The 17,307-nt window shown below is 37.4% G+C and overlaps 1 protein-coding gene across 1 annotated transcript; it reads left to right on the top strand.

The window, feature by feature from the left end:
• Positions 1–1,076: 1,076 nt before the first annotated feature.
• On the top strand, positions 1,077–16,742 carry bgnb (biglycan b). The gene is made up of 8 exons (XM_053482241.1): positions 1,077–1,344; positions 10,477–10,769; positions 13,365–13,477; positions 14,230–14,443; positions 14,569–14,679; positions 14,859–14,952; positions 15,439–15,577; positions 15,819–16,742. The coding sequence occupies exons 2-8, from the start codon at positions 10,514–10,516 to the stop codon at positions 16,014–16,016; spliced, it is 1,125 nt and encodes a 374-aa protein (XP_053338216.1). The 5' UTR covers positions 1,077–1,344; positions 10,477–10,513; the 3' UTR covers positions 16,017–16,742.
• Positions 16,743–17,307: the final 565 nt, after the last annotated feature.

Raw genomic sequence — 17,307 nt, 5'->3', positions numbered from 1 at the left:
TACATTCAGATACAATGCTGACATTTGTGAGCAGCTGGTTGTACATCTGTATAGTATCAGACTGACTGTATAAGAGCATTGTTTCAAAGTGAGTCTGAATTGTTCTTGCGGTTCAAGCTGAAGCGTGCAACAGAGATTCAATTCATTGTGGCTCTTCTGCCGTAATCACCAGGTTTGAATGGTTTCCTATCCTTGGACACAACAGAGGGAAAAAAATGCAAAAGAAGCAAGGAAAACTTCATCTGTAATCTTGTTTTAGATTGGTTGTCTTTTTGTGAGTGTTCACTGGATATTTAATCTTCGTGTGGCTAACTAGATGTTTAATCTTTGCCTGGATTCGGACTTGAATAATTTTCAAACAAATGTTTAGTGTAGGCAGCACAGTGGCTTTGTCGTTAGCACTTGCACCTCTAGGTCCCTAGTTTGATTTCTTCCTTGGATTTGCGTGCATAAATTGTTTGCAGTGTTTGATGGTTTTCCTTCCTGTACCCCGGTTTCCTCTCACAGTCCAAAGACAAGCAGATAAGGCTGACTGGTGTCACTAGTGTGTGTGTGTGTCCTGCGATGGATTGGCACCTTGTCCCGAGTGTACTCCACTTCGTGCCCTAAGTCTTCTGGGATAGGCTCCAGAATAAAGTGGTATATAGACGATGAATGAGTGAGGGTTTAGTGTAGTGAGATGATTAGACACTAGAGGGAGTACTGATTTACAACACACAACAACTGAGTATTTAAAATGTAAAAAGTTTAAAAACACTAACACAGGAAACCAGCATCATAAACCTCATAATAAGAATGAATTATAATAAAAACAAAAAACAACCATCTCCAACAATCTGCACTGAATGCTAGCAAAAAGATAACAAAAGTTAGTAGGTTATTTAACTAGTAGTAGAAACAATTAGCTATCTGCTGAATTAGATCATGTAAATACAGGTATCCTGTTTAGTAGATGCCAATTAATACACAATGATATACTTTATGAAGGCGTTATATACAGTAGTATTACAGGCTCTCTGAATTCATGAGCACACTCTGTCTGAGCATCCTGTGTGGGAGAGGCTGCTGCTGTAGAAGGTCTGGGCTGAACTTCCTCCAGCTCCTCCGTTATTTCCTAAGTTTGTGAAGGACATAGTCCTCCAGTCTGCTGCAGCATACAGACCTGATAACCCGAAAACACACAGACAGCTACTTTTACTTTAAAATTAGCAAAATATTCAGTTTTTCTTTTTTGAAAGACTAGTGTGTTGAAATACTACTAATGCCGTTGAAATTAAGAGAATTCGAAGTAAAAGGCGTTAGACGGTGAGAGAAAATTCGAGAAGATTCCTGTTGAACCAAAAGGTAAGTTTGGTGTTTCTCTTTTTGCACGTCATCCTTGGAGTTTTGTTTCTTTTAACTGAATAATATATACATTTTCTTTTTTTCTTCTTCTTTTCTCCTTCATGTCATATCGTATTTACTATAGTTAATTTCAATAAAATATAGATATAAATATTATTGAGACCGCAGCGAATACATTAGCTCATAAATCTACACTAATTTACACTATACAATAATGCTAGAAGTTTTACAGATGCATTGACATCGCTGTCCTGTACTGTACATCTTAACACGTGTTAGATTGTCTGCAACGCGAGGTGAACTAATAGAGTATTTTCTGTGTTGTTGTTGTTTCGTGGTAATGTGCCTATGAATCTTTAGATGTCGCTCCAGGGCATCTTTCGGAAATAAGACGTTCAGGTGCATTTAAAGGAATAATTCACCTCAGACATTTGGAAGTCAATGTAGGTAAAAGTCATTGAAGCTTATAAGCATTAATAAGCATTACGTTAAAATCGTCACACATTTATCATTTAGAGAGCGTATAGTCAGATAGTAGTTTTTGATACTGCTAGAAACATCCTAATGACTTGATCTGTAATTACTAATTACCTAATTGCTTGATAATGAAGTACACTGATCAGCCATAACATTATGACCAACTAATATTGAACAGGTTATTGAGTCAAGGGCAAAGAGTTTGAGATACACTAGCTCTTCTATTGGATCGGACTACACGGGCCAGCCGTCACTCCCCATTTAGCTAAATGAGCCTTGGCCACCCATGACCCTGTTGCCAGCTCACTGGTTTTTCTTCCTTGGATCACTTTTGGTATGTCCTGACCACTGCAGACCAGGAACATCCCAAAAAAAACTGTAGTTTTGGAGTTGCTCTAACCCAGATGTCTACTTATTACAGTTTGGCCAGTCTCACAGTAGCTACGTGTTCAACATCTCGTTAGTTACAATTGCGGAATCGAGTGTGAGATATTAGGCAGCAAGTAAAAGTTGCAGTGTCAGAATGGGGACAAAAATAGGAAAACATACGGTTTTTAGTGACTTTGACATGGGCAAAATTGTGATGGCTAGAGGACTGGGTCAGAGCAACTTCAAAACTTCAGGTCCGGTGGGATGTTCCTGGACTGCAGTAGTCAGGACCTACCAAAAGTAATCCATGGAAAGAAAACCAGTGACCTGGTGGCAGGGTCAAGGGTAACCAAGGCTCACTGATGCAAAATATAAAAAATATAAAACACTGAGTTACTGTAATGCTTCATGAAACTACAGTACATAAATGGTGTTCTCATACTCCTAGGTTATTTCATTCATCTGTAATGGTTTCAGCATGTAAATTTTCAAAAAACTAAGAATCAAAATTTATACAACTGATCAATAAAATCTAATTTTTTCCCCCTTTCTTTCTCTCTCCAATTATTGCTTTACATATTGGGTACTAAATACTAAATCCTCTGTCTTATGAAACTTTATGTGCTTATAAATGTAGTCACATTTTTACGTCAGTTTATTTGACATGATTTTATAGGACAGGGTTTTATTAGATTTGCCAAATCTTACTCATAGTCCCAATGTTTATGCACTGTAGTTCTCTGACACTAATGCATGAAGTTCATTAGGAAATGAGTAATGTGTGGTTGAGAACATGGTCATAAACAAAGTGGATTCAAGTCTGGACACTCTTGTAAAAATTTTGGGCCCCCTTGAGAGAAGCTAGACTGGACCTTTACCCGACCACTTTAACAGATATGTGCTTAAGTACCATGACCCCTGGCTACTTCTGGACCCCCAGGTTTCAGAATCTTTATGGGACCCCTGCCTCAGCCCATGGTGTAAACACAGCAGTTACAATAAAGGCAAAAGGAATGAAAGCCTGTAAAGCAAAGTACAGCGGCATCTTTTGTAAAATGCAGCCTCTGGCTTTAGGATGTAGAAGTGAAGAGCATATTACTGTGACTTGTTAGTCAGTCTTTAAATATATTCATAGAGCAAGTATCCCAACAGTTGGATAAGTATTATTAGATAAAAAATCTGATAAGCATTCATGACCTAGTTACCATATGTCATGTTATAATCTATAATTGAAATGTACCCAGTTGGGAATAAATGGCATGAAAGAATGCAAAATAGCCTATACTATTGAATAGAAGATGAACTTTTTAGTTTGCCTATTTTTTTTTTTCTAAAATTGTACCTAAATGTTTAAACCTTTAGCATTTTGGGTTAAAGGTTAGCATTGTTGCTTCATTGCTCCAGAGGTAAGGGTTTGAATCTGGCCTCTAATCTGTGTGAGTAAAGTTTGCATTTTATCCCCCTGCATAATGGGTTTACTTCCACAGTCCAAAGAAATGTGTTGATTGGTGTTTCCTTGTGCCCTTTGGTTGGCATCCCAAATAGGGTGTTCTCTGCCTTGTACCCTAAGTTCTCTGGGATGGGCTCCAGTCCTCCCCCATGTGACCCTGTATAGAACAAGAGCTTTAGACAATGGATGGATGGCTGTTTACCAACCTCTTTGTTATGACCCAGAAATCATTTATGGTGAATTTTGTGTAGGTACATAAAATATAATAATGTGATACAACCCAGGTTTGACGTAATTAAAGCAGCTGTAGAGAGGAGAAGAGATAATAAGACTTTTGTCATCTCTCCATATTCGTTCCCCTTTACACTGCCTTTTGTTCTTCCTAAGCAGTATGTGGACATAGGTTTATCATGTTAAATTACACAAACCATGCATGCCAACAATATCAACAAAAGCTCTTAACAGTTTCCCACTGATATGTGACTGTGAGTTGGTTTTAATGTCACCAGGCCTGGGTTTGGTTCTGTTTCATGCTGATTAGACTAAGTTGTGCTGAGTTTCAAGCCAGATACCACATCCAAAAAGAGTAGTGTCACACACTTTGCCAGACAGGGGCTTTTTTAGGGACATAAGTCACTAAATTATAGCTGAGATTGTAGTTAATTTTAGCCAAGCATTCATATTTAGGAACCACCCATTGGTTAGTAAGGGAGAGTGAATGCAGACACAGAAGAGTGAATGCACTCTAATAAAAAAAGAGAAAAAGTAAAAATTTGAAAGTTTCACATAATGGCATATCAATATTAGGCTAAATGTAGTATAAAAAAAAGAAATATTTTAATGTCGACCTTTGGTTGAAAGATGGGTCAAAGACACAGGAAGTCATTGAAAATTGTTGCTCTGCTGGTAAATGACACTTCATTAAGGTTATGTCAGTTCATTGCCTTTTATGATGACATATATAATAAAAACATGTTTTATTTTTTCTAAACTTGCTATTGCAGTGACAGAAATTAACTGATTGTACTAATTGAATGGTGCTTTTTTTCATCACTACTGATAATTAAACTTTACTTGCCATATTTATCTAATACTTAAGATATTTATATCAAACTAAATGAATACATTTATGATGTGCAGATGTCTGCCAGAGGTCTAGAAATACAAAATTATTTCAAATTAAAGCCTCAGTTGGTAGGGTTATTTATATTGGGAATTTTAAAATATCACCTAACAAGATAAGCCTGCTATTAAAAATGCTATTTTTTTCTCTATCTCTCCCACTGTCACCAATTTAATGACTGAGTTGCCATTATAACTTTAACAGGAACAAGAGACTTCAGATGTCCCTGTTTCCCAGAATCCTTGCATGATGCTAATTTCTGATGATGATGTGCTTATGTTGATGATCATGTTTTGGGGTGTTAGTTTGGGTTTAAACTATTAAAACTGTTTCATATAGAGGCAAACACTAAAATCAAAAGGGAAATTATTTGTTATAATTATTTTTATTATAGCAAACCTGCCTAGTCACCTAGAGAAGGTTAATTTGCTGATTGCTCTATATGTGAGAATGAAACATAATTGGAATAAGTGCAAATTTTGTGGGGAAGTATTTTTTTAATTAAAGATTCTACACTCATTGTTTGTAGTTCTCAAGACTAGGTGGAGATTACAACATGTATTAATACTATAAACTTTTATGAGTGATGACGCACACACTGCATCATCTCTCTTAAAACCCACTCTACGTTTAATCATTACTAGAGCACATTGTCTACATTGTGTAAAAGTTATAAAAACTCTGCATTGGAGTATAAAGTGCATTGAAGTATTAAAATCTTGCATTGGAGTTATTATATCATTATCATACAATTTGCATGTTCATTGTCTTTTAGTGCTACTCTAGTTCCCATCACATTGCACTCACATTGCAACTACTTTTGTCCTATTTTTATTTCTTTTTTTTCTCTGTCACTCACACCACTATACCACTAAGACTAACACAGTGCCTGAATGGGGTGACATAAATAGTTGCCTGCAGACCCTGGAGAAGGGAAATGTGGTCATGTAATTACCCGGAGAAACCATTCTTTGGCGTAACCCATGTCCTTCTGTGGGCCAGGTCTAACTTTCAACTTTTTGTGTGTATTTGCAAAAGACGAACATTTTTGTGATGCTTTTCTTTCTTCTTCATGTTTCATCTTTTTTTATCCTAATAAATAAAACATTATAGACAGATTTTTCTTTTACCAATTACAGTGTCAGCCTGTGTATTTGGATTCTGCTGAAATAGTTTGCTTGCTGTGCATTGTAGTTGATTCAAATGTTCCTAAAAATTGTGCATAACTGCATTTCCTTTTTTACAAAAGATTATAATGTATTTTGTAGACTGCAGGACAAGCAATATGCTGGGACCAATGGATAATTTTTCTTTGGGTCCCAGCATTCCTTCGGCCAAGCCGAACTAGGAGTATGGTATAATTTAGCTGCTATTTTTACAAATAGGATCATACTGTATATGTTTTTAACAATTAACTTTAATTCAAAAGCAGAGCATGCACTTTTGATTTTTCAAAAAAGGTGATGAGCTGCTTCGTCATTGTATTGACTTTTTACTATAAATAATAGATCAGACTATAATGTCTACCCAATAAGGTAACACAGTACAGAATCACATATCCAGACTCTTTTCTTTCTGTGGTGGGCTGTTTTTGAGACAGATCAAAGGTCCAACCCCTGAATGGTCCAGCTGTATTTGTTATTTCAGCAGCAAGAAGAATTTTGGAACATCACACTTAAAGCATGAGATTAAAACATCCTTTGCATGTGATAATATTAAACCATACTGCAGGATCTTTGTAAGTTTACTGGACCTTACCTTTTTCATCTCATATTTAACCATTAGTTATGCAAATGAATTATAAGTAAATTAAATTAATGATTACTTGTAGGCTGCTTTAACTGTAAAAAATAGATTGAGAGAAGTCCTATGAGGTGATGATTTAAACATTGTGCCTCTTTGTGCTGTAACACCTAGCCAAGACAGGCAAGTTCCCTCCAGAACATCAGGGGGCACTATCTATTGAATTTAGAATAACTACTTAATTAAAGCTGCACACAGTGTTTAGTCCTTTATACATTTACCGAGGGAATTAACTGGGAAGACATAATTGCCCATAATTGACCCCGCACCTCCAGCTTTCAATTCTGGCCTCAGGTCTGTGTGTCTGGAATGATCATATTCTCCCTGTGCTTGGTGAGTTTGCTCTAAGAACTGCAGTTTTCTCCACAGTCCAAAGACATGCAGATTAGGCTAATTGGCATTTCAAAATTGAAGTAGTATGTGTGAGAGTGTTTGTGCTTGTCTGTCCAGCAATGTATTGGCACCTGGTCCAGGGTGTACAGTACCCTCCTAATGCCCGAAGTCTACTTGGATAAGCTCTAGGCCAGCTGTACCATGTATAGGATAAGCATTATAGAGAGTGAGAAAAAAACAACATTTTTTGGTATTTTGTTATGCTTTGTGACAGTGTGGCATGCCATCTAGGGTGTAACTTGCCCTGTGCCATAGGTTCTCTGGGATTCTCCGTGACATAACACTGGATAATGATGGATGGATGGTATTTTGACCCATCTTTGTCCACTGTTTTTGGATTTGTTCATGTTTTGGCATTGATCCGGATTATTTTTGTCTGACCTTTTTTTTTTTTTTTTTTTTACATGTTTTGGGGAAGCAGAGCTGAAACATTTCTACTCTGGGAAAGTGGCCATTTTTAGACTACAGTGCTTTGAGACCTTAAGCTCAAATATTGTGAGCATGAGCGTTACAATTTTCCCTATGAACGAGATAGATACATCTCATTACCAGTAATAGTGTCATTGTGTCCCAGGTCCAATTTTGTCCCTACTCTGGTTGATGATACAATAGCTGTGAAGCTTAAAATAACTCCTGTTTCTCTAACGGGCGCACTCACAGTTAAAATCCAAAAGGGTTCACCATTGGGAAGAGTGTAACCAGTAGCAGTTTCCCCCTCCAGACATTTAGAGGCCTACTGCATGCAGGAACACTTCTGTTTATGATTACTAAGTCCCTCCAAAATCTAACCATCATGGTCTCACCATGTTTATCCATGTACAATTTTATTATTTCCTGACCTGAAATCCATCCAAGTGTTACTCTCTCCCCTGTCAGTCCCCTTAAATACACAGCCCTAAGACAGAGACAGGTGAAAATTCCCGCATCCTGCACAGACGTAACAAAAATGATCCAATGAATTCTGAAGAGCACTACAGCCCAGTGGATAATTTCAGTGAGGAGATTATCCACTCTCGCTCCCAGGGAACAAAAACCACAGAGGATATTATTGCAGAAGTTCTAGATCATGGTTATACTGTATGTTCCCTTCCAGCTCTCCTGCTGCTGCAGGGTTGTTGTTTTTTCTGGAAAACATTGCCAACATTGCATTTTTTTTACAGGGTCTAAAAACCTGTCACATTCAAATACTGGTACCCATTACCCTTATTTAATTTTCCACTAAACAGGTAAGAGGCAAAAATCTTTAATAGACTTGACTTATGCAGTGTGTACAACCTGGCTCCTACAAGTGACTTCATCACTAAAAGTGGTCGTTATAAACATTTGGGTGATGCCGTGTGGGCTTGTTAATGCTTTAATTTACTAACTCAAGGGAAAAATATGTCTACCTGAAGCTACCCAAAATGATCGGTCATTTGGAATGTCCAAACCAAGAGATCTTTGATCATACAGTCAAAAGAATTAACAGAACAAATTAACACTGGACAGAAAATGCATAAACTTAACCTTTATATTATGGGCCATGACTTTACTCCCTAGCAACCATGATACAAAGATGTAAGTGAGAGGTTCACAGGACAGTTTAGTAATCTGCCCTAGTCAAGCATGCTTTAATTTTTATCTTCTTCCCAGATTAATAACTGCAATCCTCTTAAAGAAAAAATAATCTTATTTTGTTCATGAGGAAAATACTACTTTTGGTTTTGTTGTGGTGGTTCAAATAGCTTACGGTATAGGGCTGTATATATATTTAGTAATGGAAAGATGCTAGATGCAGACAAAGTGTCATGCAAAGGGATCATCAGATGGGAAGACAGGGGAAGGACTACCAGTAAAGCTTGTTTAATTCAGATGAATGGCTGTAGGATCAGCAGTGGCCTGGCCGTTTCTGCCACAGAGAAAACCATTAGCTCATCTCAATTCCTGTCACACTGAGACACAATCACCCTCAGCTGGAACAAGTTCAGGCATGACATCATGAACATGCTGTCCACCCTCCCAGACACGTACATACGGTCTGAACGACAGAAATAACCCCACCTTCCCCTTTCCTGTCTAATGAATAGCTTGTGTGTTTGTAAAGGCCTGTTAGACTTTCCACTGCCACCACAAACTGTATAATCAGTCCTGACCCAGACACACATGTGCACACAGGTTGTCGCATTATTTAAAAAAATTCTGCTATAGTTTGGGGGATTTTTTACAACTTGATGAGCATTATTTTTCAAATTGGCAATGATTAAATTAACACGCTCACTTATGTTATTTAGTGGATGCTCTGCGCCTTTGCATGACTCAGGCGTGGAACACCTTATCCTGTTGCCACCCATGACAGTGGAACTGGTTTATTATATTTTTATAATGCAATTTTCTATATTTCATTTAAAATTTATTTTGTGCATTTCATAACAAAGATGTCTGCTAATTGCCTTAGTGGAAAACAGTTATTTAGGAGCTTTTTATAGTTGCAAATTACACCTTAGACTAGTGTCTATATTCTGGTACCAAGACAGAGACAATATTTTAATCCTTCCATTTTCCCTTCCTTCATTCCTTCCTTACTTCCTTTTTGTCTACCTACCAGCTTGGGTGGGAAATGCTCTAACCAGTGCTTTCAATAAGAAAAGTGAACCTCTGCTGACTTTCTGGGTCATTCATGCAATGCCACAAAAAATAATCTTAGACAAGTTGGCACCTGCCATCCTTGTATGCAGTGTCTTTCAGTTGACTAGACAAAAGCATCAGATTTGTTCTCTTGGGCCTGTGGTCATTGGTGGTATTGGCATTGTCAGGATTCGAACTTGCAGTTGTCTAACAATAGAGTGAAAGCTTTTTTGTTCATGCACTTAAAAGCCACACTCTATGGTTAAGTGTCTGTATAGATTGGGATAAAGAAAAGCTGAAGATATCAGATAACAGTATCCACATATTTGTACTGAATATCCTGACTGAGCTAAAATCCAGGTGCTTTTATATTTTGGATTTCTTAATACTATAAGATAATATGATATCCTAAATGGCAGCACAGAAGTGTTGAAATCACATATTTATTCACTTATAAGCATGGATTCAAAAGCACATGGAGTAATATTTGTTTCCAGTAAAGGGGAAGGGTTCAGCTGTTCAATTTATGCATGGCAGAAACTAGAGTATCATTTGGCTATTTATTCAAAGTTTTTTACTGTAAGTGAAGCTTAGCAGATTTGCTGGCTTTGCTAACTTATGAAAAAAAACAGTATTACTCATGAGAAGTCGGCCAGAATTTATTTAATACAGTAGGCCTATTATTTTTGCTTATACCCTATTGCAGTGTTATTACTTATTTCTGAAGAGTTGTGAACTCTATATCAAGAAGTTTTGTGTGTTTGACAAGGTGTTGGCCTAGTTTGCAAATGCAAAGACTAGCTTCAGCTGGTGAGAATGTGCTACAGGAATTTTAGTACAACATCCTTCCATTAAAACACTGTTCAATCAAAACCATCATTCTTTTCTGCCTTTCTCTAATTCTTTCTTGTAGGTCTGAGCATATCTGGTTCTGCTTTGTCAGTATCTCAATGATGGTTTCCTACTTCCCTCTCCTGCTGTTGCTGAGTATGTTCAGCCTGGCCCCCCTCTCATTGGCACTCCCCTTTGAGCAGAGGGGCTTCTGGGACTTTGGTATAGACGGTGATGCGGATGGTCTGACCGTAATGATGAGGGATGAAGAGGAAGGCTCGGCTTTGCTACCTACAGAGCTGCCATCTTTTGATATTCCTATGTGTCCATTTGGATGCCAGTGTCACCTAAAAGTGGTACAGTGTTCGGACCTAGGTGGGTAATGTATCTGTGTGTGTGTGTGTGTGTGTGTATTTGTGTGTCTATGCAGAAAAAAGAGAGAACAAGTGAAGATGCTGCCTTTTAAAAATATGAATAAACAAGCAAAAACATTTAAAAGGATAAGTGAAAGTCTAAAAGATAAACTCAACCCATCTGTCTGAGGCAGCAGTAAAATGCAATATTAAAAAATATGTGGTTATTCTAAGAGCGAGACATAGAGTCAAATGCAGGCTTTTTAGGGATTTACCCAAATATCCTGGAGGCAATGTGGCCTTTGATGGCAAATGAGATGGTTCTGTGTAATTTCCTCACAAGCATCAAGAAAAAAATTGTTCTTGTGTTGTTCTTGGTACAGCAACAGGATATTTTACCAAACAGACTGACATTGTGCAGACAGAGACATGTTGAATGGCTAACTTTTAACATCTACCTATCCCATAAACCTTTAGATGTTGGAACATTTGTCCTGGTTAACAGAATCATGGGTCAAAGAGTGTTACACTTCCTGTTAGCTGTTCTCAGCCCTCTGTTTTCCTCTGTACTACTCAGAAACCAAAATAATTAATTTGTTTAGCACAAAACTGTGTGAAAAGTTGTGATGACTGCATTGTCATTGTCAATTATCAAACATTTCTAAAGACATATTAGGAGATAGATCGATAATTTAGTACATGGTTAAAACACCTATAGTCTGCTTATGAATGATGCTAAGTGTGTATTGCACTTCTTTCTTTTGGAAGTTTCTTACATTCTTCTTGTCAGATATCATTTTACTCTCTATAATGACTAGTCTCCAAGTTGCGGGAAAATATGCACAGCATGATGCTGCCACCACCGTGTTTGGCAGTAGGAATGGTCTTATACATTGATACATTGTATATGTGTAGTGCCTGATTTCATGATTCCAAATAGTTAAATCTTTGTGAGTCCTTAACAGGTTTTTGGGAAAACTCCCAGCAGGCTGTCATGTGCCTTTTAGTGAGGAATGGCTTTTGTCAAAATGATTTTAATGTGTGAAAAATAACAAAATGTGAAATATTTAAAAAGGTTGGAAAACTTTTCTTTTGCATTATATGTATGGTTTATGTATGGGAGTGTATTTGTATGTCATTTACTTCATATTAAAGTAAAACCCATTAAATAATTTGTGCACAGTCTGTGTGGGTTTCCTCAGGATTCTCTGTTTTTCCCTACCTTCCAACACATACGAGAATCTGGACTGGATGTCTTTTATTGCTTCTAGGTGTGAATGAGCATGTGTACTGTACATGGTGCCCTGTCATAACTTCATTCAAGGTGTATGCCCACATGTCCTGTAGTCCTAAGAAAGTCACTGGATCCACCACAAACCTGACCAGGATAAAGTGGTTCCTGAAGATTGTCAGAAATGTTTAAAATAGTACACATTTGTGGTTTGGTTTTGGTTAGAACTCAGCTGGATTGCAAGGATTTGGTGGATACTCATGAAATTAGGCGGGCTTTTCTGGAGTGTTTATTTTCTGGAGTTTAAGGTTACTTACAGACGGATAATTAATGATACTTGCCAATAATGTGTAAATCCTTCCAATATTCTCAAGTAGCACTCCAGAACATTTTAGTTTTATTAATAAGTTATCCTAGTAAATAGAACAGACTTGCTCAAAAGCCCAAGAGTGTCTGGCAAACATAGGATTCAAACACACAACCTTCTATTACTAAGGCAGCTCCTTCAGCTAGTACATTATGGTGTTTGCACAAAATGGCCTCTAATAATGTTAGTTGTATTCAATTTCCCTCTCATGTTTTTCTGACTCCATCTAAGCCATAAGTTGGAGTTATTTAACATTTACTGAACTGGGAATAGCCGCAATTAAATAGAGGTAGAGGAGGGGCTGGTATAATTCATATCTGTCTACTCTGGGTCATGAATATGCTGCTGCCAACTTAATGGCATTGAACTACTACAATATACCTATAACCAAAACCCACAGATAATATTGCCATAAGTGGTGTTATAGTTACTTTTTAGTCCTGAGTGCAGCTCCTTAAAAAGGCCGTACAGTATGTTTGACTGCTGTTAATCTACATGTGGCTTCTTTGCTAAAACAGACAGCTTCATGGTTCATCGAAAATCCTAAAATAGTAAGCTTTCGCTCACAATAAATACTTCATGTCACTGCGCTGAGTGTGACAGAGGCTGTTAGAGTTACATTTCATTTTTATTTATTTGGTTTTACTTGCTGACACAGAGGAAGCCCTGGCCTAAGAGCTTCTGTGAATCTAGACCAGCTGGAGAACATATGGTCAAGTACAGTATGGTGTGCGTGTGTTTGCATATCTTGGTGGGGATCAAATCAAAAGTCCCCATAAGGATAGTTTTGACTTTTGTACCCACAAAAAAAAAGAGCCTAAAGATTTCCTTTTGGCTACTGAGGTTAATATTGCATTGGACAGCAATAGAGTTGTGTAGGTGCACGTGTGTATTTATATGTGTGTATGTGTGTGTATTTGTGTGTGTGTGTGTGAGTGTGTGTGAAAGAGAGAGACTCTTGTATATGTACAGTATAGGACTGCTGTGAAATAAGACATAAAATTTGTGTTTGTGTTTAGCTTTGACCTCAGTTCCTCAAAACCTCCCCGCTGACACCAAGCTGCTAGACCTACAGAACAACCGTATTACAGAGCTGAAGGAGAATGACTTCAAAGGCCTCACCAACCTTTATGTAAGTAATGCTAACAAATGTCATGCTGAAAGATGGGGCCTATTTTTAAAGAATAATTTTACTGGAGGGTTAAAGAACTGATGAACCGCAGTGCTATATGGACAGATATATAGCTGGAGCAAAAATATATGGGAGGAAAAATGACAAAACAATCTGACAGGATTTTGAAACAGACCATGTTGTCCTACAGCAGAATCCCCCTGCTGTTCTGAAAGTCTGCTTTTCTGCCAAAACGAATATTTTAGTTCCGTCCCACACTCACAGCCAAGCAGTTTTTTAGCTCATAATTTACTTAGAACCCTGACCAAACTCAATATGTAATATGGCAAATGCATGAAATAAAAATGTAACGTTAAAATAGCTTTTTTTAATATGTTTTGTACACAATTGTTCTTAGAAGATACTGTACTGTACTGTTTTAATGGTTTGAGCTTTGAAAGGGGGTTCTACTCGGAACCTTTAATGACAGGGAAACCCTTTGTTTTTTTCCCAGTGACCCAAAATAAAATACCAGTAATATTCAAGAATTTTCTACCCAAAATATAATTTGGGTTTGAGTTTACATTATTCATAAACTCGGGTGTTTCTGATTTAGTAAGATTCAGGTTAAACCTATTCAGTTCAACTGAACAATCAAAGGACAAATAACTATAAGAACTCAATAACAAATACAAAACTGATAAAACACTGATAACTTGCCCAGGTTTAACTTGTAATATCTGATTTGGTCCTGTTTCTCTCTGTCCTATCAGGCTTTGTCACTGGTCAACAATCTGATCTCTAAAGTTCATCCAAAGGCCTTTGCACCACTAAAGCACCTACAGAAGCTTTATTTTTCCAGAAACTTACTGACAGCAGTGCCCAAAAACCTGCCACCCTCACTAGTGGAACTCCGCATCCACGAGAACCGCATTAGGAAAGTGCCTGCAAATACCTTCTCTGGCCTCGGCAGCATGAACTGCATAGGTCTGGAGCTCCCACACTATTATGTGGAACAGTGGTTGTACTTTGTCTCAACAGTTCCCTTTTTAGATTTAGACTGTTTGTTTTGTGGCAGACACTCTGACTAATTTTTGAACATCTCCTTGCAGAGATGGGTGGGAACCCTCTTCAGAACAGTGGCTTTGAGCCTGGAGCTTTCAAAGGTCTAAAACTCAGTTACCTGCGCATCTCAGAAGCCATGCTAACTGGCGTGCCTAAAGGTGATCACTCAAGTCAGATATTTATTGTATTAATATGCTTAATCAAAGGATCACATTTGGCTTTGTGAATTATGAATATAATAACACAGATGTTAAGGTAAATCATGCAAGCTTTGCTTTCATTTAGTTCAAACACTCGCCTGTTCTGATTGTATTGTGTTTATCCCCTTTGCCCTCAGATCTCCCTGACAGTCTCCATGAACTCCATTTGGACCAAAACCAGATCCAGGCAATTGAATTGGAGGACCTAAGGCGCTATAAGCAGCTGTATAGGTCAGTCAAACTCTAAAGCCCACATTTTTCAGCACTAGTCTTGGGGCTTCTACAACAGCAACAGTGCCACCTAATGCTCTAATTCATATGCATACAGTATACTGAGAAATGAGAGTGTAGGTATCATCTTTCCTTTAAAGCCGAGAACACTTTTAAGAATGACCAGTAAACTTCAGTGTTAATTTACCTTTAGAAACACTTTACCTTTAGTGTTTTGTATTCATTGCACTTTTAACCAATAAAAACAGACAGGATTTAACTAAGAAGGTGTTGTCCTATTTTACTTAATTTGCCTTTGCAGGAGTAAATTTAGAGCAGTGTGTCTAGAAGAATCACTCTTTTGTACTGTATATTTTGTCTGGTGAAGCTAAAATACATATCCAGCTTTACTGTTTTTCCACATCATTGTGTAACTTTCCTTTATCTGTTGCCATCCTGTTGTGTTACTTACATGTATATATCTTCCTACATTTTCTCTGTTGCCAGACTGGGCCTGGGTTATAACAATATTCGCAATATTGAGAACGGCAGCCTTTCCTATTTGCCAAACCTGAGAGAACTACATTTAGAAAACAACCAGCTGACCCGTGTCCCCAAGGGCTTGGCTGACATGAAGTATCTGCAGGTATGTGATGGTGGTACAGGACCAGGAGGAAAAGATACAGTGAATATGTTTGTCAAGGTCCAAATACTGTATAAGGTAGGTCAGATCTGCCATGGAAGTAGGGGAAGGTTAGAAACAAAGAGTTCTGTTACAAGGAAAGAAACAGTACTAGAGAGCTGCATAATGAAAAACTATACCATTAAAAAACATTCAAGAAGTGAGACATCTAACCCTAATAACTAAACTAAATTCAATCTTTTAGGTGGTGTACCTCCATTCCAACAACATAACCCAGGTAAACGTGGATGACTTCTGCCCTCGCAGCTATCACATGAAGAAGAGCTTCTACAATGGAATAAGTCTTTATGGAAATCCCATCCAGTACTGGGAAGTTCAGCCCGCAACTTTTCGCTGTGTTACTGACCGCATGGCAATTCATTTTGGAAACTATAAGAAATAGACCGGAGGCAGAGAGAAGGAGTAAGATGGATATTGAACAATATCAAAATAAAACTGCAGAGTGAAAAGAAAATCAGAAGAGTAGTATAGATGATAAAATGAAGCATGGGATTAGAGTAGTGTCTTCTCGAAGGTGAAGGAGCTTAAAAGTGGTTTAATAAGAAATAGGGGCTTGTGATGCTTCCAATGTACACCCTGAGAGCACTACCTGGCTACAATCCAGGAAATATTCAATCAACCATTCACTGAGCTGACATACAAAAAGTACCTTTCAATGTTATAATAACTGTTATTGTTTACCAGATCTGTTATTAGCAGTTCCTGTTATTATTATTATTATTAATATTATTATTATTATTACAGATAAATTACATATAGATTTTAATGGTAAAAATCTATAGATCTTAATGTGTAGATCTGCCTATATAAGTGTCTTTCCTGAGTCACTGATTTGCTTCTTGTGCTTTTGCGTCTTTTTCAGAGGGGTGTAGTAAATGTGTACTGTATGCAATAGGAAAGTACTTGTCCTATATTTTAATATGCAGTTTTAAAGACCCCCTCAAGCCCCATATGTCCATTCAGTGTCTTTACTGAGCCTGGAGCTGTTTTGCACATTGCCTTTTCATATTCCAAATGAAAGTTCTGGATGGGTTGAACCTATCCGTTCTTGTGCTCTGCTTATCTGCTGCATTTTGAGAATAAAATTAAATTCTTTATGACTTGATAATGGTCTAAAAATTTACATTTATATTCTGTATACATCTACACACCATGTCAGTTTGAAAAACACTACATAAACAATAGAAAATACAGAGAAAAAAGAATATATGTACATGTACACACACACATATCAGTTTGAAAAAATAAAGCTTTATATGTGCGCGTGCGCGCGCGCGCGCGTGTGTGTGTATAAAGCACTGCATATTTCTAGATACTGTCTAGCTATATTTTATCAGGTAAACATACTGTGTAATATTCAGCTGATGACTGTAGGCCAGAAAGAAAGGCTCAAATTACGAGGTATTATTTTGGGACGAGGGTCATCCATTATTAGGATTTTTTTATAGAAAAGATAAACTGCTAAGTCTCTAAATGTACACCTACAGTACAAGGTGGAACAAGAAGGTAGGTGTGTGCAATTTGTCAAGAAATAATGACACTACAAAAGCAACTGCACTGCTAAGAATGACACACCACCTTGACAAAAACAATAACCTGCAGAAATTATAGTAGTGTTAATATTATATATTTACTACAGTACATACCGTACGTCTTCAGCAAGGAAAAATGCA

This window comes from Clarias gariepinus, chromosome 22 (assembly GCF_024256425.1).
Source record: "Clarias gariepinus isolate MV-2021 ecotype Netherlands chromosome 22, CGAR_prim_01v2, whole genome shotgun sequence".
Classification (NCBI taxonomy): Eukaryota; Metazoa; Chordata; class Actinopteri; order Siluriformes; family Clariidae; genus Clarias; species Clarias gariepinus.
Note: the sequence above shows the minus strand (reverse complement) of the source record. Positions and strands in the feature narration are given on the sequence as shown.